At 38.1% G+C, this 25,993-nt stretch overlaps 1 protein-coding gene across 1 annotated transcript in view; it reads left to right on the top strand.

Moving 5' to 3' along the window:
• Positions 1-208: 208 nt before the first annotated feature.
• The window catches only part of IPO5 (importin 5), a 40,962-nt gene continuing 15,177 nt past the window's right edge, over positions 209-25,993 (top strand). The window contains exons 1-13 of the mRNA XM_057532934.1: positions 209-408; positions 6,034-6,114; positions 8,981-9,173; positions 10,831-10,933; positions 12,322-12,418; positions 12,637-12,741; positions 15,077-15,199; positions 15,286-15,406; positions 17,193-17,280; positions 19,434-19,540; positions 25,395-25,519; positions 25,611-25,700; positions 25,785-25,958. Coding sequence (XP_057388917.1) covers positions 319-408; positions 6,034-6,114; positions 8,981-9,173; positions 10,831-10,933; positions 12,322-12,418; positions 12,637-12,741; positions 15,077-15,199; positions 15,286-15,406; positions 17,193-17,280; positions 19,434-19,540; positions 25,395-25,519; positions 25,611-25,700; positions 25,785-25,958 — 1,497 coding nt within the window. The 5' untranslated portion in view covers positions 209-318. The remainder of the gene's footprint in view (positions 409-6,033; positions 6,115-8,980; positions 9,174-10,830; positions 10,934-12,321; positions 12,419-12,636; positions 12,742-15,076; positions 15,200-15,285; positions 15,407-17,192; positions 17,281-19,433; positions 19,541-25,394; positions 25,520-25,610; positions 25,701-25,784; positions 25,959-25,993) is intronic.

The following is a 25,993-nucleotide window of genomic DNA, read 5'->3' as shown; positions in this document are numbered from 1 at the left end:
CGCCCCGCCAGTGACGGCACTGCAGGGTGCGTGGCCAATCGGCTCGGCCCCCGAGCAGTCGGTGTCGGCCCCGCCCCTCGCAACCAGGGCCAATGGGGCGCCGGCGCCGGCGTCCCCGGCGGGGTGAGGGGTCGCGAGGCCCCGCCCTGTCCTCCCCTTTCCCCTTTGCCCCGCCCTTTCCCGCCCGGCCCCCTAGCCCCGCGTCGCTGCTGGTGCCGGTCCCCGCGCTGGGCCCGCCCCCGCCCCTCCCGCCGGCCCGCCAGCGCGCCTCACGGCTCCTGTCTCCCCTCCCTCCTTCTCTCTCTCACGCCTAGCGCAATGGCGGCCGCCGCGGCGGAGCAGCAACAGTTCTACCTGCTCCTGGGAAACCTGCTCAGCCCCGACAATGTGGTCCGGAAACAGGCAGAGGTAACCGAGATCGCCCCCCCCGCCCCCGACTCCGCGCCCCGGCCGGCGCGCCGACCCTTCCCGCGACGCCGCCCGCTGGGCCTTGGCCGTTCAGCCGCGGCGGCGCAGGCCGGGCCAGGCGGGCGGCGGCCGCTCAGCCCACGTGTGAGTCGGCCCTCGGCTCCCGGCGGTCCCCCCCCCCCCCGGGCTCTTCCGGCCCTTGCAGCCGCGGCGCCAGTTACCTCCCCGTCGCCGCTCGCACACACGTGCGGCCGCTGCTGACACGCTGCCCCCGCCCAGATGGGGAAGCCGGGCGGCGGGGTGGGGTGTGGGGCGGGCCCCGGGGCTCCCCTCGCCCCTTTCCCGCTTTCTCCCTCTGGGCGCCTCCCCCGGCCTTCCAGCTGCGGTCCCACCCTGCCCAGCGCTTTGGTCCCCCAAACCCTGGCTGCTCCCTGACCCGTCACCCCTGCTTCTCTCCTGCCCCTCACTCTTCACACACCGTCTGTCCATCGCTTCCCCATCCCTTCCTATTGAAATGTGCCTTGCCTTCTCGCCTTCTTTCCACCTATTTACATTTAGTCCTCTTTCTCGTTCTGTTTCCTAACATCAGAAGCCGGATTTCCCTCCCCCCCTCCCCCGCCTCCAGTTTTGTGAAGTTGCCTTTAGGATTTCTTTCTAAGCAGCTTGCACCGTTACTTTGCCCATCCTTCGGATACATTTTCTTTGATCTTTAGAGATTTGTGGTCTCATAAATGGGATGTTCTGGGTCTTCCGTTGTCTAACTGGGCCAATGCCATATATTTAAGCCTTTAATTTCACTAAATCTAGCCTGAATCTCTCTTTTTTTTTAACCACCTCTGGCTCCTGACCTCCAAAATGTGGGGCTGTGGATAAAGTTTCAAGAGACAGTATTTCAAATGTCTCTGCAAGTTCCTTTACCAGGTAGCTGTAAGGCACACTTGGTTCTGTAGAAGACTGTTGTTATACTAAGCCCTGAGATGCGATTTGAGACACCAAGGGAAGGGCAGAAATTTTCCAGTTCCTGTGAAGTGCATTATCAGACCCTATCCTCAAAGTTGATTATATATGGAGTTCTTTGCAACCACGTGATTGAAGATTTTTTATAAGAGTCAGTGAAGGATGTTCAGCCAGATATTCTTACGGAGCAAAAATTTATGTGGTACATAGGTAATGAAATTGGGGGACAAATCCTCTTCTAGATTCACGAGTTTTTATAGTTGTTTTTAAAATCACAACATCATTCTTACTTTAAATAGATGGAGGGTCTGCTGCTTATGCTTGGTGGTTTTCTGATCCGTGAAGTAAATACACTGGAAGTTCAGTTCTGAATGAAAAGCACTTTAAACAACTGTTAACTTTATCCTAATGACTTTCAATTCATTTCTTATACACATTCAGGGTAAAAATTCAAACTGCAAATAGTTTGGGTTTTTTTTTGGCTGCGCAGCGCGGCTTGCGGGATCTTAGTTCCCCAGCCAGGGATTGAACCCCGGCCATGGCAGTGAAAGTGCTGAGTCCTAACCACTGGACTGCCGGGGAGTTCCCTGCAAATAGTTTTTTTATGCCATTCCCCAAAGGTAACCACTTTTAAGTGTCCGGTGAATCTTCCTTGCAAATATCCTTATAGGCGTATATGTATACGTTGATTTTTTTTACATGAATGGGCTTGTAGTACGCATCCTGTTGTGCAGACTTGGAATTTTCACTCAGTAAATTTCACATTGCCACATAAGAGGGTTTTTTTTTAAAGCAGCAATGGATGCTCAACCAACCACCTATGAATGGATGTTGAGGTTTCCATTGTCCTGCTCGTAAAAATAGTGCTTTACATTGGAGTACATGTATATTATCTTTTCAGACTTTAACAGGTTTATTTGTAGAATATTTAGAAGTTGTATTTGTCCTTAGAAGTGATGTGCATTTTTATCTGCATCAGTTTGCACTGCTATCAGAGGGATGTGATGAGCCTATAAAAACATTTTAATGCTTTCTGCTAACTCTAGAGGTAATTTTTCACCAAAATAAGTTCTTAATCCCAACCCATAATAGAAATTTCCATGTGTTACAAAGCAGAACAGCATTGTAATTAGTAAGCTAGTTTAATTCTCCCTCTTCCCTCCAGTTGCTTAAGTCTCTATTGTCAAGCCTAGTGGGGAATCTCTCTTCTATTGAACTAAATACCAATGTCTGGTTTAGCTTGAATTCCGGTTGGTGCCTGTTGTAAATCTTTTATCACTCCCATCAATTTGGGGATGGTTAGCAGCATTCAGCACATTTTCTCATAAAGAACAATTGAAAATAAGTACTGTTATTCTCTTAGTCTTTTTATTCTGAGTGAAAACATTCAGATATTATACTTTTACTTTCATTGTATATCCTGGGACTGTATTAATATGTAAACTAAGTACTATAATATAGAATTTTCTTAATTTGACAGAAAAAAAGGTAAATGTTTGAAGGGAAGCTCCCTAGCACCATGTAATATAGTACTAAACTGGTCTGTAAATAGAGCTTCTTAGGAAAGCAAAATATTTGAAAAAGAAACAGCCACACATAACAATACCTTAATACCACATTTTTCCCTTTTTTGCCGTACGAAATGAGCCCTTTATAAGTGATCAAACTAAATAATGTTGAGTATTACAGTCTGATATAACAAATACAGATTTTTTTTTTTGAAGTAAAGAATTGGCAAGGGCTCAGTAAATATCTTTGTAATTTACTCAGTCAAAATAAAAATACTTAGTTGACACATAAATACCAAACTGTTGACTAAAGTGACTTGTTTTATATTCAAATATGAAGTCAAGTACAGTAAAAGACTTACTGTTATATATTGTTGAAATCATTGAATGGCTTCAAAACTTTTAAGAAGTTATAAACCTTTTTCCATTGTATAAACCATTTGGTAGGCTTTATATTTTATTTCTATTAAATCTTAAAGGATTTTTCTCTTTAACTTTACAAAAAAAATGTTTCTGGTATTTTAAGAAATGATTTAAATGCCCGTCTCAAAAATTTAATAATTAACATGAACACATTGAATAAATAATTGACAGGTATTCCAGAGTTGAATGTCCATGGCATTCATGACTAGACATTTTTATATGACATAAGCTTGAGTAATCACTAATCATATGCATGGATTTTATATTCCCAGTTTTTTCCATTGACTTGTTCCTCATTGATTGTAGTACAGCACTTCATTAATGAGATTTGAACTGAAAGAGGTCAATGTATTGAAAATTTTACCTGATTTTTGAGGAACCAGGGTGTTTACTAGGTAAAAGTTGTTTGTCCCATCTTTACATTTCCATATACATGGAGGCTTCCCATAAATATTTATGGAATAGTGAGATGAGTGCATTTTAGCATTTTTCCTTTCTGGGGCTGGGGGGTGAACTCCGCTTTCCATTGTGTGATTGTGTATGGTGGTGTCAAACGGAATGAACTTTTATGTGCAATAACACTGGTAACATTCATTGAACCTGCCTGGGCTAGAGCTAGAAATATTCTTAGAAAAATTCTTTGCATTTGCTGTACTCTAATGTGCCAGGTTCTGGGAATACCATGAGGAAGAGATACCGTCTCTGTCTTTGTGGAACTCAGTCTACTTAGGCTAAGAGAAAGTTGTTCTTTTGACTTCATGGCTGTGTTCTTTTTGCCAGGCTTTATCCTTGACTAGTGTCGTGATGTAAATGTAATACTAGATCTGGATTGCCATGCTGGAACATATCAAATGGGGAGAACCCTCTCTCAGGAGTCAGATGTCATACTAAACTCTCCTTCCATTGACTTTTAATTTGTTGTGGAATACAGTTTACTATTTGATTTACTGTTTATAACAAGTTTCCTGAGACTGGTATCTTAGTGAAGAATTTTTTATCCCCAAAACTTGATTTAGACCACTGGAAATTTAAGTGTTAAACATATAAAGCATCTACAGGGCATTAGGGGCTAAGCTAGTACAAGGAATAAAAAGACATTTTTATTATACTGTAAGAGACTTTGTTTAAATGAAAACGCTGCTGGTTTTTGAGTTGCTTTGATAAAGATTAAGTGAAAAATCTCAAGGTACATCCATTTTTGCAATCATCTTGTAGGTATCTTTACATAAATTATCATTTCTGGATAAGTAAATTCAGACCATCTTCTCAGCTGTGAAAACTTTTTGTCACAGTTTTCAGCATTATTATGTTCCTGTGTGCTTATGTACTAGAGGGGAACTTGAGGTCATCAGAAGATTTTGAATTGTCCTTTTCCCAAAATGTGTTCTTCCCCAGATTCAGATATGTTTGAGAAGTTTGAAAACTGTATAGCATTGCATAAATAGAACTGGTTGTTTAGTGGAGTCAGGCGCCAGAGGTGAAACCCAGAGAGGGCATTCAGTGTCAGGGAGATTTTGGGTACAGCTGGCCTCAGAAGAACAGAATTCTTTCTACTGTTTATTGTCTGTGACCTTGAGCAAGTCATTCAACTTCTGAGCCTTTATTTCCTTATCTGTCAATATCCCAGGGATACCACAGAGCACTAGATAAATGGGAGATATGGATTCAGAGAAGCACAATTTTCCCTTCCTTGTCCTCATCACTTCTGTCTAGAGAGAAACTAGGTAGATTATAGAAGATGGTAGCAGAGCAGACAAGCTTTTTGAATTTAGACTGCTGAGAAATTAACATGTTATCTACATTATTAACCTTCAAGTGGATAGATGAGAATAGAATATTTACTAAGAGGCTTCTTGGAAAACAATTCCAAGTGTACTTAAAATAATGATTACTTTTCCACCTTAAAAGACTGACATTAGAAATTGTATGCATGCACGTGAATCTACACTTCAATTTACTTTTGTAGACGTCATATACTTAGGTCTTATTTTTTGATCCACTCTATCTACCTTTTAATTGGCGTCAATTTTTTTTTACCGTTAAACAATTTGCTCTCATTTTACATTATTAATGGAGAAGGAAAGAAGTGTCCTGAGTCACAAAACCTAGATGTCTAGATTTATTGAAACGATATTAAGTTTCCTGACCAACTTTATCCTGACCATATTCATTTGTTTATGTATATAATATGGTTTCGGTATAATCTTTGCTTGAAAGAAAATGTAGCATAAAGAAGTTGAATATTTTCCCTTTCTCTGACTTGCTTCATCTGAGGGTATTTCTCTGGTGGTTGTAAGTAGTAATTTGAACCAATTCTACATCATTTGGTCTAAAAAATGTTGACAAGATAAGCAGTTTTCCATGATGTAAGGGGATATTGAGTGAGCACTTCACAGCATGGTAGCTCAACACTGGTCAAGTTTTTGGTTCTCTTAGGCCTTGAGTTTTATTAATCACAGAGGAGCCTAAGGTAAGAAAATGTGCACATACATTAGAAAAATCTAGTTAAGAGACAAAGGTGGAAAGAAACTTGATAAGTAACTTCTTCAACATCCTCTTTCCTGACTTGTCTGAAGTATGTTCTGTTGCTCAGGAGAAAACTTTCACACCATACCTAGGGTGTTGGACTCCTCATGCATGGATCTTTCCTGCTCTTCCTTTCAGTTCTATAAATGGTGTACTCAGGAAATTTTCTAACATGATATTCTAACCTTTAATGTTTTTCTTTTTCATGTAGGAAACCTATGAGAATATCCCAGGCCAGTCGAAGATCACATTCCTTTTACAAGCCATCAGAAATACAACAGCTGCTGAGGAGGTACTACTTTATTTATTTTATTTTATTTTTTAAAGGCAGGATTTCATTCATTTTTTTTTTTTTAAACTTTTGGGTTTGTTTGTTTGTTTGTTTGTTTGTTTATTTTTGGCTGTGTTGGGTCTTCGTTTCTGTGCGAGGGCTTTCTCTAGTTGCGGCAAGTGGGGGCCACTCTTCATTGCGGTGCGCAGGCCTCTCTTGTTGCGGAGCACAGGCTCCAGACGCGCAGGCTCAGTAATTGTGGCTCACGGGCTTAGTCGCTCTGCAGCATGTGGAATATTCCCAGACCAGGGCTCGAACCCATGTCCCCTGCATTGGCAGGCAGACTCTCGACCACTGCGCCACCAGGGAAGCCCCGGAGGTACTACTTTAATTCTTTGAATGTGACTTTCTTACAAACAGTCAGGTATTAGGTAGTCCTCAGAGTGGGTAATGAGAACTGTTGTTTACTGCATAGACATTACCAGAACTCTGAACTTAATTCTTTGCTAAAAGCTACTTTGGAGTTATAATTTTTTTGAAATACTCTGTATTAAAAATGAGAATTTCTTTTTTTCCATGTAAGATGATTACATAAAAATTATTAAATGTAAGTTATTTTGTTGGTAACTATAAAAATTTTTCTTCCTTGGAACAATTCATTCTAGAGGAGGAAATTGAATTCATTCAGTGTTTTAATGTGTTGCCAAATGAAAAATTACTTTTTGTCTTTAAAACTTTTATGCTTATAGCTATTTCTGGGTGGTGAAGAATACGTGCTACAGATGTGTAAGGACAAAGACACACTTTGTTAGAATCCTTTAAAAATCATGGTTTTCAGCAAATTACTGTACTAAATTCAAATTTATAGTATGTTACTGCTTCTCTGCATTTAGCTGCTAACTTTTTCTCAAAAGTAATATCCTTGTATATAGTTAATGTTAATTGAATATCCTCTTATGGAAAAGGCGTCAAAATACCCAAGTGTAGAAAACTTACTCCACCTACGAAACATTGCATTAGAATTTGTAAAGTGATACTTCATTGCTAACAGTCACACTATATGTAAAATGCTTATATTAACACATGATGGAAATGAAGTCACACTAAATCTTCTATATAATGTTACACCTGCCTTCTTCTAGTCAGTCAGTTTAAACTGGCAATTTAGTGTTTTCTGATAACACTTAGAAAACACTATAATAAAGTGCCCTCGTTTTTTTTAAAACAGGTGACAAAAGGCACTTCTTCACCTTTGTAGCATACTATTTTTCTTTAATTCAAAATAAATGTCAAATATGAGGACAAACATAGAAGTAACTTAAACCTCTAAAATAGTTGGCTATTTTAATTCTTGAAGATTGATGCAGGTTAGCTGCAAAACAAGTTTTAAAGCCAAGAATAATGTGAAAATTACTGAATTTTATTTCTAAAAGCCTATTTTGAACCCTATTTAGATCCTGCTTTGACTTAGGAATTAGGTGATTATGAACTAGCCTCAGCATCTTCATGATTCAGTATATGTGTGAGAAGAATTGCACCAATTTTAACCACTGTTTAACCTCTCTGAATCCTTTCTAGAGCATAAATTAAAATTTTTAAAAAGTTTGCTATCAGCCAGAAGTGATTCAGATAAGATTTCTCAGTGAGAAGTAAATGGAGGGGAAAAAATGGCAAATTTTATTTGTATGGCTTGATTCTTTTTGTTGTTGTTGGTCACAGTCTCAAAGTAATTATAGTGATAATGAGTACCTGCAGTCCAGAAAAAAAGAATATGAAAAATCGGGTTTAATGTTTTCAATGGCTTATTGACTTCTTATGATAAAATTTTAGAATGGCATTTGTCTCAGCTTTTCTTTTGATAATCTGAATGAATATTATACAGAAAGTGCCAAATTTAAATACATTTTACAAATTTGAAAATGGGATAAGAATATACACATTGAGATTAGGGCTTTTTAGATATGGGGAACTTGTGAGTTTGCATGAATGAAGTATAAAGATAAATGGATTTTTTTAATTAATTAATTAATTTTTATTTTTGGCTGCGTTGGGTCTTCGTTGCTGTGCGTGGGCTTTCTCTAGTTGTGACGAGCGGGAGCTACTCTTTGTTGTGGTCCATGGGCTTCTCATTGCGGGGGCTTCTCTTGTGGAGCACAGGCTCTAGGTGCACGGACTTCAGTAGTTGTGGCTTGCGGGCTTTAGAGTGCAGGCTCAGTAGTTGTGGCTCGCGGGGTCTAGAGGACAGGCTCAGTAGTTGTGGCGCACGGGCTTAGTTGCTCTGCGGCATGTGGGATCTTCCTGGACCAGGGCTCGAACACGTGTCCCCTGCATTGGCAGGAGGATTCTTAACCACTGCACCACCAGGGAAGTCCCAGATAAATGGATTTGTTAGCGCTTTATCTAAGAGGCTAATGAAAGGGCGATGATTCAGTAAGATTGGCCAGGCTGGGAGCATAAGATTAAGTAGGAAAGGTAGTTTATACACTAGAATAAGAGCCAGATAGGGAAGTAAGAAAAGAGCATTATAGGGTTTGCGATTTATATTAAGATTTGTTTTTCTCCAAAGAATATATTTAAAATAGGAATTAAAGACAGGTTTATCATTGCTAAGATATGTGTTCCTATTCAAGATCTAATATGTTCAAGGCTTTTCCTCAGCTATAAACAAATAGCTTTTGTGTGGCATTTTCTATACAGTAGACTAATGTGATTAGAAAGATTTTTATGTATTTTACCTATTATTTTTTTTAAAACTCTAGCGAAATGCTTTTGAAATGAATTGTAAAACTAGAATAGTAAAGTACATCAATGGCAGAGTGAATGTAGCTTGTTGGAAATTTTTTCTCCAGTAAGACACCAAGTTATTAACAATGTTATCTATTTATAGGCTAGACAAATGGCTGCCGTTCTCCTAAGACGTCTGTTGTCCTCTGCATTTGATGAAGTCTATCCAGCTCTTCCCCCTGATGTTCAGACTGCCATCAAGAGTGAGCTACTAATGATTATTCAAATGGAAACACAGTCTAGCATGAGGAAAAAAATTTGTGATATTGCTGCAGAGCTGGCCAGGAATTTGATAGGTATGTGTGCAAATACGTTTATCATTATGTTGTTGAAGAAAATGAGTACATATATCTTTTTTTTAAGTGGAATCTTGGAGGAAGACTCACAGTACTTGAGTATCATTTATTCTGTTCGAAATGAGAGTGATTATGGATTCTGCATTTAAAGCCAAAAGTTACAGATGTTTGTGAAATGCAGATATAATTAATACTTACCTATTGATCTTCAAAACTGTTTCTCTGTGTGGAGAAATAATTTTCTAGTTTACTTGAGAATTGTCAGTTTTATTTTCCCCTTAATCTGTAGTTTTGAAAGCATAGTTTAACTTATAAACCTGCCAATAGAAGTAGAAATCAGTGGACTCCAGGTCGTTTTTTGCTGTTAAAGTCGTGTTTATAAATTAAGCACATATGCTTATTATACTACTATAGTTCATTATTAAATACCCAGAAATATTTTTAGAGGATAAGGTAAATGAAAACACCTAAAAATGCATTTTATCAGCAGCCAGAACTCTTTTTGGTCACACTAAAAACATTAATGATATAATTGGATATGCTTTGTTATTTTTTTTGACAGATTCATACATGTGATTTTAAACTTGGTTCATTTAGGTGGCATTTTTAAAGGTTGAAAAGAATACCTCACTGAGATAAGGCTAACTGGGAGAATATTGCTAGTTGTGCTTAGTAAATTATGACACAATTTTTTAATCTCCACTACTAGTAATGCAGATGTTCAGTTCAACTTACTGATACAACGAATTCTTAAAAACCAATAGGAAATGTGTTAAATTTTTATATTTTAAGTAAGTTCTAAACCCACAGAAACTTGAATTTTTTTTAACTAACTTGGGAAGTTCTATTTTCAAGTTTTCTAAGTGTGCAGATAGGAATTTTTATAGATTACATCATTTCTAACTCAAAATCACTTAATAATGGAAGCATTTCCAGAATGTTTCAAAGTGCTCTCTCCATAAATTTTTTTGTCAGCACACTACTCACTTCAGAGAAGTTCAGCAAATGGGGGGGGAATTTTTTTTTAAAAATGCATAACTCGTCTGTGTTTTCTATAACTCTTAAGTTCTTTGTGACAATAAAACCAGTGAGTCTCTTAACTGGTACAGTAGATTTTGGTGGTGGTTCATTTTTATCACAAAGTATCACAAAAATCTGTATTTTAAAATCTTGTTAAAACACAACCACATTGATAACATCCTATAGTACTTAAAACTGCACAGTGTGATCACAGCTCTGGGATTCCCATTCCCATTCTCCAGTTTGCACGTAATAAATATTTTGATTTTAAGACTTGTTACCAAATATTGGCTTTGCCTGCTTTTTAAACTCTTTAATAACAAATAGTACGTATGAAAGACAACCAGTCCAGTAGTCAAAGTGTGCTTCCTTTTCTCCAGATCCCCCTCCTGAGAAATAACCACTGCTGATAGTCTGTGCTTATGTAACCCAGATGCACACAATTGCTTTTACTAGATTATAATGCCAGTTTATGGTGGAAGGACTTGATTTTATTGGAATTTTTGTAAAAACATAGAGCGGGTGACATTTTCTACAGCCACATATTTTGAATGAGGCTTACGAAATGAAAGCATTCACTCTTGATATTTTGAAGTTTTGATTTACACAGGTTATGCCTGGATTTCTTTCCTTTTAGATGAGGATGGCAACAACCAATGGCCTGAAGGTCTGAAGTTCCTTTTTGATTCAGTCAGCTCTCAAAATGTGGGACTGCGGGAAGCTGCCCTTCATATTTTCTGGTATACACATTGATCTAATTTTGGGGGGGATGTTTAATGTTATGAGTGCCCAAAGCACATTTTAATTGATTATTTTAGTCTAGCTTAACTTTTTAGCCTTAAATAGTGCCTTTAGATAAGCTTTGTATTTGTGTTGGAAGCAAAATTGAAAAGAACAAAGCTTTTCATTTTACATTATGATCCTTTTTTGTATACGGGGATTCTCTGCAATTTTATTTCTTTTCTTTGTCTTTTATGATTCTGAAAAAATTTCTGGGACAGTTTCTTCCGTAGGAGATTGACACAGTACCAGCTGTAGCTTTTAGAAAGCCACTTTAATAATGGCATCTGGAAGAAGAGAAAGAAAATGCTGGTGAATCCCCACTGTCTTCTGGGTCTTCTGTGACCAAGCTTTAGAAAAACATAATATTTTAATAACCTCATTTATAAGTAAATGATCTAAGTTTAGAATTAAATGATTAACTGCATTTTTAAAAATTTGGCCTACTGTACAGTTCTATTTCATTTAAAATAATATACAGTTGAATTTATAACTTATCAAGATCATATACATTTTTTTTTGAGATCTACCTTAAGACTAGATATTACACCATTTTCTATTTTAGTTGTCAAGTGTATCTTTATATCAGTAGTCCAAATTGGAGAATTAAGTAAAAATATTCAGTTTAATTATTTACCACATTTAAAGTAGAGCAGAACTTGGACTGCCTGGATCACCAAGGCTGGGAGCAGAGTGTGAGCGTGGTTACTACAGTTACCACCTGAGCCCCTGTGCTTGCTCTTGTCCCCTCCTGCACTTCAGGTCAGCTTCCCCCTGAGACGGAGTGATAAGGATAAAGCAGAGAGCTGGGGTGGGCGTGCACTTGGGTCGCCTCTACTCCCAGTCTGATTCCACTGTGTTTGTTTTCTGTTCACCTGACCCCAAAATAGGTTTGCTTGGAAAATGGGTAGATGAAGTCCAGCCTTAAGGATTAATGTAAATTTTAAGTCAGTTAAACACGTAATTAGATGTTCTAGCTGACACCTTACTAAGATATAATGTAGGTTTTTTTTTAATAAATTTATTTATTTTATTTATTTTTGGCTGCATTTGGTCTTCATTGCTGTGCACGAACTTTCTCTAGTTGTGGCGAGCGGGGGCTACTCTTTGTTGCGGTGCGCGGGCTTCTCATTGCAGTGGCTTCTCTTGTTGCGGAGCACAGGCTCTAGGTGAGCGGGCTTCAGTAGTTGTGGCGCATGGGCTTAGTTGCTCCGCGGCATGTGGGATCTTCCCAGACCAGGGCTCGAACCCATGTCCCCTGCACTGGCAGGCGGATTCTTAACCACTGCACCACCAGGGAAGCCCCTATAATGTAGTTTTTAAAGGATGCCTTGGATCATTTTTTCAGGAACTTTCCTGGAATTTTTGGAAATCAACAGCAGCACTATTTAGACGTCATCAAACGGATGTTAGTTCAGTGTATGCAAGATCAGGAACATCCATCGGTAAATAATTTCAATTCCATTAATATTAACACCTAATTTAATATAGCACCTAACTTGTGAAAGAAGTCTATGTGTTTGGAGATCGTCTTTGCTTTTATACTTTAAAATATAACTACTAGTTTTACTGATAAAGAAAATTTTCAACTTGAGTAAGAAAACTTGAACTTGCATCTATTAAGAATTTCTCATGATTGGCATTTTTGCTGTCTTCATTTTAGATCAGGACATTATCTGCTAGAGCTACCGCTGCGTTTATACTTGCAAACGAACATAATGTTGCCCTGTTCAAACATTTTGCAGACTTGTTACCCGGATTCTTACAGGTAAGAAAACAGTTTAGAATAGGTGATAATTATGTCCTTACTGGTTTTCTGTTGCTTACATTCTCATCAGAGTTCTGTAATGCATTCATTTATTCAATAAATATTTGTTGCCTACTATGTGCCAGCTGGGGATACAGCAGTGAACAAAACATGCAAATCTCTGTCCCCATTGAGTTAATATCTTTTGTCTTTGATAGACCTTTGGTCTCTTAGTTTCAGATTTTTTCTATAAGGCAAATGATATGAGCAATTTATGCTTACTATTGAATATGTAATCACATAGGTTATTTCCATTAGAACAACCAAATAACCTATGAAATGTAATGCCCATTTTTACATAAGGAGAAACTAAGGAGGAGAGGGTAAGAAACTTGCCCAAGGTCACAGTGTTGGTAAGTGGTGAAGTCATGCACAATTGAAACCCAAATTGGACTGCAGTCCTTACTGTTAAATACAGGGCTTGTAACAGTTTGTCCTGTAAAGTAAGTAGTTTATGGTTAGTTGACGTTATTGGATTCCAAGGATAAGTTACTATTTTAAGGACATCTGCCTCAATCCGAAAGTGACATAAGCTTGGGTGAGTTAGAGTAGTTACGCTCAACCTTGTCAGTCCTCAAACCCCCTTTTATAACAAGTATTTTATAACTTTCCATAGTCTTTCTTAAAATGAAATGCATAGTAACAACTCATGTACACATACAAGTTTTTAAAATATCAATGTATGGCCTTAAGTGGATACAAAGAAGAAATAGAAAGTGATGTCTAATAAAATGACATGCTTTTCCACATATAAATGCTAGGGCGTGACCACAACAAAGAGACAGTAGACTGGGTGATTTCTAAGTGATCTATACAAATGCAATCGCTAAAAATGTGGACTGATACAGAGGTATCATTGGCGGTTCGAACACCACGATTTCTGTTACTGTTGGTGATTTGAACTGGTGATTTCCAGAAATGGTGAAGTTCTGGACAAAACAAAATATCTATTCCTTCTCAATTTATACAATATTTACATTTTGCGGGGGGTGGGGACATCATGGTACATTAAAACCAGGCAAAAAATAATTTGTGAGTTAGGTTCTAAGTTCAGATCATTATAAATGAGTTTTTCATTTATGTAAGTGTCTGGCATAATCATGCAAGATGCATGATAAAGTCAGATGAGTTCCTCGTAAGCATTTGTGTCACAGATGTAGGACGTATGGTACCCCTGGCCTTTGCATTTCCTCAATCTGTGACAACCAGTGAAGCACCTCCTGAGAGGAATAGTGCCCCTGCTGAGGACCAGGTTAGAGAGGATTTAGGGGAGCTAAAACTAAAGGTTCATATGTGATAGAGTTATTACCAGAACTTAGTAGAAACTTTTTTCCCCGTGCTATTAAGCTGAAAAGATAGTTTAGGTCAATGACAAAACATTAACTGATGAAACATTGTATTGTTTTAGTATATTATCTACAAGTCTTTTTTTTTAAATTTTATTTATTTATTTTTGGCTGCGTTGGGTCTTCGTTGCTGCGTGCGGGCTTTCTCTAGTTGCAGCGAGCAGGGGCTACTCTTCGTTGTGGTATGCGGGCTTCTCATTGTGGTGGCTTCTCTTGTTGCAGAGCACGGGCTCTAGGCACACAGGCTCAGTAGTTGTGGCTCACGGGCTTAGTTACTTCGCGGCATGTGGGATCTTCCCGGACCAGGGCTCGAACCCACGTCCCCTGCTTTGGCAGGTGGATTCTTAACCACTGCGCCACCAGGGAAGTCCCTTATCTACAAGTCTTGAGTTACACACTGTTTAAGTCTAATTTCAGATTTTTCTTCCTCTGAATTTAGGATAAGGTAAAATGTTAGCCAGAACTTTTAGGAGTTGTGACTCTGAAATAGGCAAAGGTAGATACAAAATGCGTACTTAAATTCCACAGTGACCAGACTTGACATCAAAGAGAAATAAATCGGGTAATATTGGACACTTCAAATGTATCACAGGATCTAGTATTTACTATATGTGTGGGTATTGGAAGGACAGAGAAAAAGGGATTCCTTCTGGTTATGAAAAAATTCTTTGCCAGTCTTAAGTGTTGTTGTGGTTATTATAGTTGCACTGATTTTAATTTTTACTTAGGTTTAAATCTTTATGTGTTTCTAGTTAACATTAGGCAAAAGGAAAATATATATGTGGTTGTAGGTAGAATATCTGCATAATGTTGATTGCTAAGTTATTACTCAGTGAAAAATAATACTAGTATTTCTTTGTTGTCTGCCTCTTGATGTTCTGGCCAATGAGGCATCATAAAGTGACTCTTGAACACAGACCTTATTTTTTTATTCATTTCACCTTTTCTAGGCTGTAAATGACTCATGCTACCAGAATGATGATTCAGTCCTAAAATCCCTTGTTGAGATTGCGGACACTGTTCCAAAGTATTTACGTCCTCATTTGGAAGCAACTTTACAGCTAAGTCTGAAGGTAAATTAAATACTTAGGTAAATGTTCCGTTTCTTATTTTCCGTGAATAAACTACTAAATGTATACAAATATGTCTTTTTTTGTAGTTGTGTGGAGACACTAGCCTCAATAATATGCAACGCCAGCTTGCCCTTGAAGTAATTGTGACCCTCTCTGAGACTGCAGCTGCTATGTTAAGAAAACATACCAATATTGTTGCACAGACTAGTAAGTCAAAGGTCTTTAAGTAGTTGGTGTTAAGGTGGCAGAATTGTTGGATAAGTTTGCTGAGAGTTGTGCAAGTCCGCAGATTTTATTGGTAGAAGGAATGTCCTTTCAAACTCAGGTGAATCTGGGGAAATGCACTTACATATTCTTAACTGCATGGACCCAACATGATGGCCATGCAACAACACCCTGAAACCTCAGAATAGCAGGCATGACTTATAATACCTGGAAGTAAACCAAAAGATGTACAGGACCACTATGGGGAAAATTGGATGACGCATTGAAAGACTAATAGGAGAAGCAAATATCAGTACTCCTCAGAGTAACCTAAAAATTCAATATAATTTTAGCCAGAATCACAATAGAGATGGTCATGATAAGATTGATTCTAAAATTTGTGTGGAAGAACATAGGGCCTGGAGTAGCCAAGACTATTTTGATGAATAAAGTACAGATCTTGCCTATCAGCTCTGAAGATTTAGAGTTTGTTGATGGTGCCGGTAATAGATGAGTTGGATAGAACGAAAGGGTCCAGGAGCAGATCCACTCACTTGGAGACAGAATGGACTTAAAAAGATAATTCATCAAAGGTCGTTGGTACAACTGGTTATTTCTATGGGAAGAACATATCCCAACTTCAAATATCCTATGAAACCCAATTTTTGGTTGATTAAACGTGAAATAATAGATACATTTTATAAATAAAGCTTTTAATAATAGAAAGTGATTTTTTTTGAAGACTGAGTCAGAAACCATAGGTGCAAACATTACTAAATTTGTACTAGAACAATTTTTTGACCATCCAAATACATCATAAGTGAAATTAAAAGGTAAGCCACAGACTGAGAGAAAGTAGTTCATTGCACACAATCAACAAAGTTTTGGTGTCCAGAAAATAGAAGCTGGGAACAGGAAGTTCGCAATAGAGGAATCTGAAATAGCCATTGCACACTGCTCAGTCTCCATAAATACAAATGTAATTGTCAAATACCAATTGTCAGAAAGTTTGACAATATCACGTGTCGATGAAGGGTGTGGAGCATAGAGAACTCACAGGAGCACCTCACACCTTGTGCAATATACAGACAGGCCTCCTTTTGAACTTCCCATAGGACTCAAGTTTATGCTGCCACTATGGAGAGCAGTTCAGTGGGTTTTAGTAATATTAAAGATACTTGTAACAATTTCGTGCCCTGAACTCACACTTGTCAAGGAGATATGTATAAGAATCTCATCAAAGCAAATTTTGTAATAGGAAAAAAATTAGGAACAACTAAAATGTTCACCAACAGGATAGTGTGTTTATATAATGAAATGCTATGAAGTAATGCATGAAATCCATGTGTGTTGAGAAAAAAGCAAGTTGCCAAAGGATATATATAGTGATACCATTTATTATGTAAAAGTAAAATCTTGGAATAATACTATATGTTATACATAGAGAAAACTATAGTCCAAGTGTAAAAACAGTTTGGTAATGAGAAACATTGATTTTATTATGGTGCTTGCTTCTGGTGAGGGAGGAAGAGGATGTAACAGGATTTGGAATATTTGACTTTTATCCTTAATGTTACTTCTTAAAAAGAACAAGATCTAAAGCCAGTGTGCTAAAAAAGGTAAAAATGTAACAAACCAGATTTGGGGAGAACAGGCAAATAATTTTTTTGTTTTACTCTTAGAGGCAAAGCAAATCCTTTGTTTTTTACTTCTTAAAATTGTTAGTACATGGTGATATTGACAAAATTAAAGAGACAGTCTTCGGGTATGAAATACTTATTTTCTTTAGTTCCTCAGATGTTAGCCATGATGGTTGACCTTGAAGAGGATGAGGACTGGGCAAATGCGGATGAACTAGAAGATGATGATTTTGACAGGTAATCACACAGACCAAACACCGTGAAGGTTCCTTGACAGGATAGAGCAAGGTCAGGTGGCAGTGAGAGCTTAGAATTACAAGGCCTATCTCTTCCCCACACTGTATTCCATAAATCCGAAGTTAAACTTTTAAGTTTGGAATATGGGACATTTAGGCTTTCTCTGTTGTGTGTTTTTCTGTACCAAATTTTGTAAATACTTATCTTTAATAAAGTAGCTATCTTTATTACCCTGTTTTACTCTAAATTTTTTTCAAGAATTTTTTAAATTTATTTTTATTTATTTATGGCTGTGTTGGGTCTTCGTTTCTGTGCGAGGGCTTTCTCTAGTTGTGGCAAGCGGGGGCCACTCTTCGTCGCGGTGCGCGGGCCTCTCACCATCGCGGCCTGTCTTGTTGCGGAGCACAGGCTCCAGACGCGCAGGCTCAGTAATTGTGGCTCACGGGCCCAGTTGCTCCGCAGCATGTGGGATCTTCCCAGATCAGGGCTCGAACCCGTGTCCCCTGCATTGGCAGGCAGATTCTCAACCACTGCGCCACCAGGGAAGCCCCAAGAAGTTTTTAATAGTATCTTCTAAAACATATATAAAGAAGCTTTATTGTGATAAATGCCTTTATATGCATAGACCTTAACTTAGAATAGTTGTTTCAGCAAATCCCCTGTATTTTCCCCAAATAGTGCAATTTATGTTTAGGATAGAGAGGAGGCAATGATGGTGAGATTTATACACTGGGTGACAGTAACACTGAAATTACTATTTTACTTGTTTCAACTTAGTAGGTACCCATGAATACAGATTCCTATGGAAAAGTCAATCAGAATTTGTATTCACTGTGAAGTAGTGATAATGGCTCCTTACATATATGAAACGTAGCACTTCAGAGCAGCTATTTTAATTTGATTCTTTCAGTGGTCCTAAAGGGTATAGTATCATATTATAGATGCAGAAATGGAGAGGGAGGATTGAGTGATTTGTCCAGGGTTGTATAGCCAGTTAGTAGACTGGGCTTAATACCATTTCTCTTACTCTTCCCAGTGCATCATACTGCCTTACCTCCTTTTCTTAAAAAGAACTGAAATTATTTCCCCGAAAGACTGGTAGTTGGTGTAAGCTACTATAACAGATATTAGATAGAATTAGACATTCGATTTATAGAATATATGGTGTCTTTTTGAAACTTAATCCTATTATTAAAAATGACTGACTTTTGGCCTAAATACTCTTTAGAAGTATGAAAATAATCCTTGACTGGAAATCATCAAATAGGGCTGAAGAGAAGACTGGGCTCCAATCAGGTTTTCTTGCCCTGGTTCAGTTACTGTTATGTGCTGCTACCTGGCTTAATTTGCCCTGTAAAAGGCACTTAAATTTATATGGTTATGAAGCTATTTTTTTTCTGGACTGGGTGAATAAGATTTTATCTGTGAGTAAATAGGGCGTAAATATATTTTCAAGATCAGTTTAAGTCTAAGAACCTGTTCTGAAGGTCATAATTTCATCTTTCTGGTCTTGCCTTCACACAGAACAGTTAAAGATTATGCACATGACAAACTCATTGCTGATCTTGCAGTTCTAAAACAGAATAAATGTGCAAAGGCTTTTATGCCCAAATTTTTCGTCAGTTTTCAGGGAGAAAAACTAGAATTGACTTTCACCAATGCATAGTTTTTTGCAATGCAAATTGCACCCCTTAAAGATGAATAAGCTCACAGGGAGGAAAAAATCACATACCGGCTCAGTACCTTTTTCAGTTTTCTATGTTATCCCCACTGATAAGTTTGAAGAATATATTTCCAGGAAATGAGATACACAAGGCTCTCCTAAACACTCTGCTTACCCCTCTGAGTCTTGAAAGTGTCAGAAGCTAAGTTTTAACCAGTGAGTGGTGTGTGGGGGGAGAGTAGGAAAAGGCTTGAAAGATCAGATTCAGACATAAGACTTAAACCACAATGAGGCATGATAAAAATTTTATCCCCCCTCTTTTTTAAACTCTAGGGTTTTTAACCCACAAATTCACTACATATATTAGAAAGACCACTTGAATTAATTCTTCAGTCTCAGTTTAATAACATGTTTAGAAATATATCTGTGCAGTGTCCTATTCTTGTGTATTTTGCTTATGTCGCGATTACATCATTTTGTTTGTGTGTAGCAATGCGGTTGCTGGTGAGAGTGCTTTAGACCGAATGGCTTGTGGACTTGGTGGAAAGCTCGTCCTGCCGATGATCAAGGAACATATTATGCAGATGCTTCAGAATCGTAAGCTGTTATCTCTTTCAAATGCTAGAATTTTGGAGTGTGGCTTTCCAAATCTTAAACTCTAACAAATGCTTAGACTGTGTCTAAAAGTCAGTCTTTGCCTTTTTATATTCTATGTTTAACCTAATTCTCATATTGATAGAATCCTATTCAGTCATCTTTAGAACCACTCAGTCTTACAGTAAAGAATATTTTTTCCTCAATACTGCAAATATTTTTCAATTCTCCTTCCCCAGAATGGGCTTCAGTATATGGGAAAAAATTAAAAATTCTAAGGGAAATTGACAGATTTACTCCCTAGCCAGAAATATCTAAATTTGAATTTAAATAAAACACCATTATTTGAATGTTTACGAAGTATGCATGTATTTGATTCACAGTCTTCCTTCATCTAAAATCTTTTATTTTTTAAAAAATACCTACTTCTAGAGGAGAAGCTACTTCTATATTTCTCCTTTTATATTCCTAGCAAATATTTGGTCATTTGTTAGCCTTGTATCTGTAATTTGTATCAGTAACAAAAGTTGTTGTTTTTGTCCTTTTAATTACAAAGTTAATGTGCTTGACGTTTTTTAAAAATTCAGATACAGAAGTGTATGAACTGAAAGTCCCTTAACTTAGATTCAGGGGTGGCCACTGTTAACAGTCCTCTGAGACTTGAGTCTCTGACCTCGTTTACGCACATGTGCAGTTGTGTTTAACGTGAGTATAGCATACAGATCCCATGCTTCTGCTCCACAGTGTATCATATCACCACACGATGGCTTCCCTTTCGTTTAACAACCACCTAGCATTCCACAATTCCCCATTAAACTGTAATAGTTCTGTTCATAAAAAATAATGCTACTGCATACACTCTTCTACAGAAATCCTGGCTTACATGTATGAGCATGTGTATCTATAGCATGTATTACAAGAGATAGACTTGAGGGTCAAACCATTGATTTGGGATCTTAAAGTAGTGAACTGGAATCACAGAATACCAGCTTCACATGAAAGTGAATTTTTGAGAACTCCAGCCCTTAGCCTTTACCTAGGTCCTCCTTATCCTGTAAGATTCTTATTTATCCTAAGAAGGCGTGGTCCAAAACCATTATTCCTTTTTAATGATGTCATTTTACATCTGGGTCTGGAATAATAGTTTTTCCTGTTTTTAGTCCCTAAATTTTGAGGGGTTTTTCCCCAAATGGATAGAGACAGTCAACATCACAGGTTGCTCAACCTATAAAAGCTACTAGACAGAATCTAGCTTTTCCATTTTTAAGATGAAGAAAGTAAAGCCCAGAGACATGAAAGGTGACACATGGTCACCCAGCTATCAGTGTTTCACCACTGCTTAATGCCATTCTTCAAATATGTTGTGGAACTGCTTGTGATTTGTAGTTAAAGAATTTAAGTTCCTGCTACAACATAACTAGCTGGCTGCAGAAGCCTTCACATGTATGGCAATGAACTCTTAATAAAGATTTGTTGCTGTTTAAATGTATGGCTTTGAGCAAGTCTGGACCTTTGTTTCCTTGTCTGTTAAAAAAAAAAAAAAATAGGAAAGTGATGCTTGCCCTACACCCAGGTTTGGAGTTAGGATCCAAAGGTGTATTTAATACTTCATATGAAAAGGGCTTTAAAACGATGCATATTTTCTAGTAACTTACTATATACCCCACTTTATTTTAAAAATAGTTTTATTTTTTCTTTAAATAGTAAACACCAATTTTTAAAAAAATTTTTTATTTTATTTATTTATTTTTGGCTGCATTGGGTCTTCGTTGCTGCACGCGGGCTTTCTCTAGTTGTGGTGCGCGGGGGCTACTCGTCGTTGTGGTATGTGGGCTTCTTATTGTGGTGGCTTCTCTTGTTGTGGAGCCAAAGCTCTAGGTGCGTGGGCTCAGTAGTTGTGGCTCACGGGCTCCAGAGCGCAGGCTCAGTAGTTGTGGCGCATGGGCTTAGTTGCTCCGTGACATGTGGGATCTTCCAGGACCAGGCCTTGAACCCGTGTCCCCTGCATTGGCAGGCAGATTCTTTTTTTTTTTTTTTTTTTTTAACATCTTTATTAGAGTATAATTGCTTTACCATGGTGTGTCAGTTTCTGCTTTATAACAAAGTGAATCAGTTATGCATACACATACGTCCCCATATCTCTTCCCTCTTGCATCTCCCTCCCTCCCACCCTCCCTATCCCACCCCTCTAGATGGTCACAAAGCACCGAGCTGATCTCCCTGTGCTATGCGGCTGCTTCCCACTAGCTATCTATTTTACATTTGGTAGTGTATGTATGTCCATGCCACTCTCTCACTTTGTCACAGCTTACCCTTCCCCCTCTCCATGTCCTCAAGTCCATTCTCTAGTAGGTCTGCATCTTTATTCCCGTCTTGCCCCTAGGTTCTTCTGACCATTTTCTTTTTTTTCTTTTTTTTTTTTAGATTCCATATATATGTGTTAGCATATGGTATTTGTTTTTCTCTTTCTGACTTACTTCACTCTGTATGACAGTCTCTAGGTCCATCCACCTCACTACAAATAACTCAGTTTCATTCCTTTTTATGGCTGAGTAATATTCCATTGTATATATGTGCCACATCTTCTTTATCCATTCATCTATCGATGGACACTTAGGTTGCTTCCATGTCCTGGCTATTGTAAATAGTGCTGCAGTGAACACTGTGGTACACGACTCTTTTTGCATTTATTTATTTATTTTATTAATTTTTTTTAAACATCTTTATTGAAGTATAATTGCCTTACAATGGTGTGTTAGCTTCTGCTTTATAACAAAGTGAATCAGTTATACATATACAATATGTTCCCATATCTCTTCCCTCTTGCATCTCCCTCCCTCCCATCCTCCCCATCCCACCCCTCTAGGTGGTCACAAAGCACCGAGCTGATCGCCCTATGCTATGCGGCTACTTCCCACTAGCTATCTTTTTTACATTTGGTAATGTATATATGTCCATGACACTCTCTCACCCTGTCACATCTCACCCCACCCCCTCCCCATATCCTCAAGTCCACTCTCTAGTAGGTCTGTGTCTTTATTCCTGTCTTGCCACTAGGTTCTTCATGGCCTTTTTTTTTTTTTTTTTTCCCTTAGATTCCATATATATGTGTTAGCATACTGTATTTGTTTTTCTCTTTCTGACTTACTTCACTCTGTATGACAGACTCTAACTCCATCCACCTCATTACAAATACCTCCATTTCATTTCTTTTTATGGCTGAGTAATATTCCATTGTATATATGTGCCACATCTTCTTTATCCATTCATCTGTCGATGGACCTTTAGGTTGCTTCCATGTCCTGGCTATTGTAAATAGAGCTGCAATGAACATTTTGGTACATGACTCTTTTTGAATTATGGTTTTCTCTGGGTATATGCCCAGTAGTGGAATTGCTGGTCGTATGGTAGTTCTATTTTTAGTTTTTTAAGGAACCTCCATACTGTTCTCCATAGTGGCTGTATCAAGTTACATTCCCACCAACAGTGCAAGAGGGTTCCCTTTTCTCCACACCCTCCAGCATTTACTGTTTGTAGATTTTTTGATAATGGCCATTCTGACCGGTGTGAGATGATACCTCATTGTAGTTTTGATTTGCATTGCTCTAATGATTAGTGATGTTGAGCATTCTTTCATGTGTTTGTTGGCAATCTGTATGTCTTCTTTGGAGAAATGTCTATTTAGGTCTTCTGCCCATTTTTGGATTGGGTTGTTTGTTTTTTTGATATTGAGCTGCATGAGTTGCTTGTATGTTTTGGAGATTAATCCTTTGTCAGTTGCTTCATCTGCAAATATTTTCTCCCATTCTGAGGGTTGTCTTTTCGTCTTGTTTATGGTTTCCTTTGCTCTGCAAAAGCTTTTAAGTTTCATTAGGTCCCATTTGTTTATTTTTGTTTTTATTTCCATTTTTCTGGGAGGTGGGTCAAAAAGGATCTTGCTGTGATTTATGTCATAGAGTGTTCTGCCTATGTTTTCCTCTAAGAGTTTGATGGTGTCTGGCCTTACATTTAGGTCTTGGCAGGCGGATTCTTAACCACTACGCCACCAGGGAAGCCCCCAATTTTTTTTTTAATCTTAAAATTCAAAGGAGGAAAACCATTTTCAAATCCCAGTACCATCCCATTACATTTGCTGAACATACTTCTAGGAGCTCTGCACATTGAGAATATATGAGACATAAATTTTAAAATGTCTGAACTAAATATAGACATCTTTCTATTTCAATATTTATGCATTAAAATTTTTTTTCTTTACTATTTATTTTTGTGTGTTTTTTTAATTTAATTAATTTATTTGTTTGCACCGAGTCTTAGTTGCAGCTTGCTGGTTCCTTAGTCGTGGCCGGCAGGCTCCTTAGTTGTGGCATGCAAACTCTTAGTTGTGGCATGCACGTGAGACCTAGTTCCCTGACCAGGAACCCGGACCCCCTGCATTGGAAGCGTGCAGTCTTAACCACTGCACCACCAGGGAAGTCCCTTGTGTGTTTTTTAACTGAGTTATAACTGACATAACATTATATTGGTTTCAGATGTGTAGCGTAATGATTCAGTATTTGTATACGTTGCAAAATGATCACGACAATAAGTCTATTTACTCCTCTTTAAAATAATGTGTCCAGTATACAAAGATTAGTATCAGATATTGGTTTCTTAGAATTATTATTCCTCAGTTGAGAAATTTGGCTTAATGGTATATTGAGTAATTGAAATACAGTTAAAGCATATATGTAATAATGTTATAAATAATAATAAAGTTTTAATGTTTAACAGAAAAAATTAGCAATTTTTCAGAGGAATTAGTTACAATAGACTTCATCTTTTTTTTTTTTTTTTTTAGAGAGAAGTAGTTTGGTTTTGCTCAAGCAGAGTCTTTATTTATTTATTTATTTATTTATTTATTTATTTTTGGCTGTGCTGGGTCTTCGTTTCTGTGCGAGGGTTTTCTCTAGTTGTGGCAAGTGGGGGCCACTCTTCATCATGGTGTGCGGGCCTCTCATTATCGCGGCCTCTCTTGTGGAGCACAGGCTCCAGATGCGCAGGCTCAGTAGTTGTGGCTCACGGGCCCAGTTGCTCCACGGCATGTGGGATCTTCCCAGACCAGGGCTCGAACCCGTGTCCCCTGCATTGGCAGGCAGATTCTCAACCACTGTGCCACCAGGGAAGCCCAGACTTCATCTTTACATGGGTTTTGGGCTCCCCAAAGGAAAGGGAAAAATTAAGTCTAATGTCTAATTTAGGACTTTTCTACAACTTAGTTAACCCTTATACCAGCAGTTCTCAAACTTTCATTCTCAGGATCCTTTTACACTGAGGATCCCAGGGTGCTTTTGTTTTGGGTTTTTTGTTCTGAACATTTGCTCCCCTTTATAATATGGTGAGAGCATTTTTTTTTTTTATTGGAGTATAGTTGATTTACAATGTTGTGTTAGTTTCAGGTGTACAGCAAAGTGAATCAGTTATACATACACATATATCTACTTTTTTTTAGATTCTTTTCCCATATAGGTCATTACAGAGTGTTGAGCAGAGTTCCCTGTGCTATACATATACAGTACATTCTCATTGGTTATCTATTTCATATATAGTAGTGTCAATCCCAATCTCCCAATTTATCCCTCCCTCTACCCACCATATTGCCTTTTAACTTTCAGAGTAGAAATGCTTGTGTGACATAACCACTGTGACAATGAAGTAATCCAGTCAGGCACTTTTTCTATTTTTCTGGTTAATAAACATGTATAAAAGTATTTTGTTACTCTTTTCCAAATAAGGAGAACTTCCTTATACTTCTGACTACCAGAATGACGTGTTTGTAGTGTCTAATTGCTGTTCCTTCCTGTGTAATTCTGTTCTGTAGCTGACTGGAAGTATCGGCATGCAGGATTAATGGCCTTATCTGCCATCGGGGAAGGATGCCACCAGCAAATGGAAGGAATTCTAAACGAGATAGTAAATTTTGTTTTGCTTTTTCTTCAAGATCCTGTAAGTACCAGTAAATACTTGATTCATAATTATTGCCTTAGTTTCACATGGGACCCTGTTGCCTTTACTAATACAAAGGCACCTATTCCAGCATCCCAGAGTGAGGTATGCAGCCTGTAATGCCGTGGGACAGATGGCTACAGATTTTGCACCTGGTTTCCAAAAGAAATTCCATGAGAAGGTAAGTAATGAGTCTGCAGACACTCAAACTCTAAGAAGAGGAATGGCATTTGAAAATGTCTGTGTGTGTGACTTCATTTCACAGGTGATTGCAGCTCTGCTGCAGACCATGGAAGACCAGGGCAATCAGCGTGTGCAGGCCCATGCCGCTGCCGCTCTCATTAACTTCACCGAAGACTGTCCCAAGTCACTGCTTATTCCATATTTAGATAATTTAGTGAAACATCTGCATTCCATCATGGTCCTTAAACTTCAAGAGGTAAGTTTCGAGATCTTTAAGCTCCCTATTTATAA

Source organism: Balaenoptera acutorostrata, chromosome 18, assembly GCF_949987535.1.
Source record: "Balaenoptera acutorostrata chromosome 18, mBalAcu1.1, whole genome shotgun sequence".
NCBI classification, from domain to species: domain Eukaryota; kingdom Metazoa; phylum Chordata; class Mammalia; order Artiodactyla; family Balaenopteridae; genus Balaenoptera; species Balaenoptera acutorostrata.
This window is presented reverse-complemented; position numbering and strand designations above follow the sequence as displayed.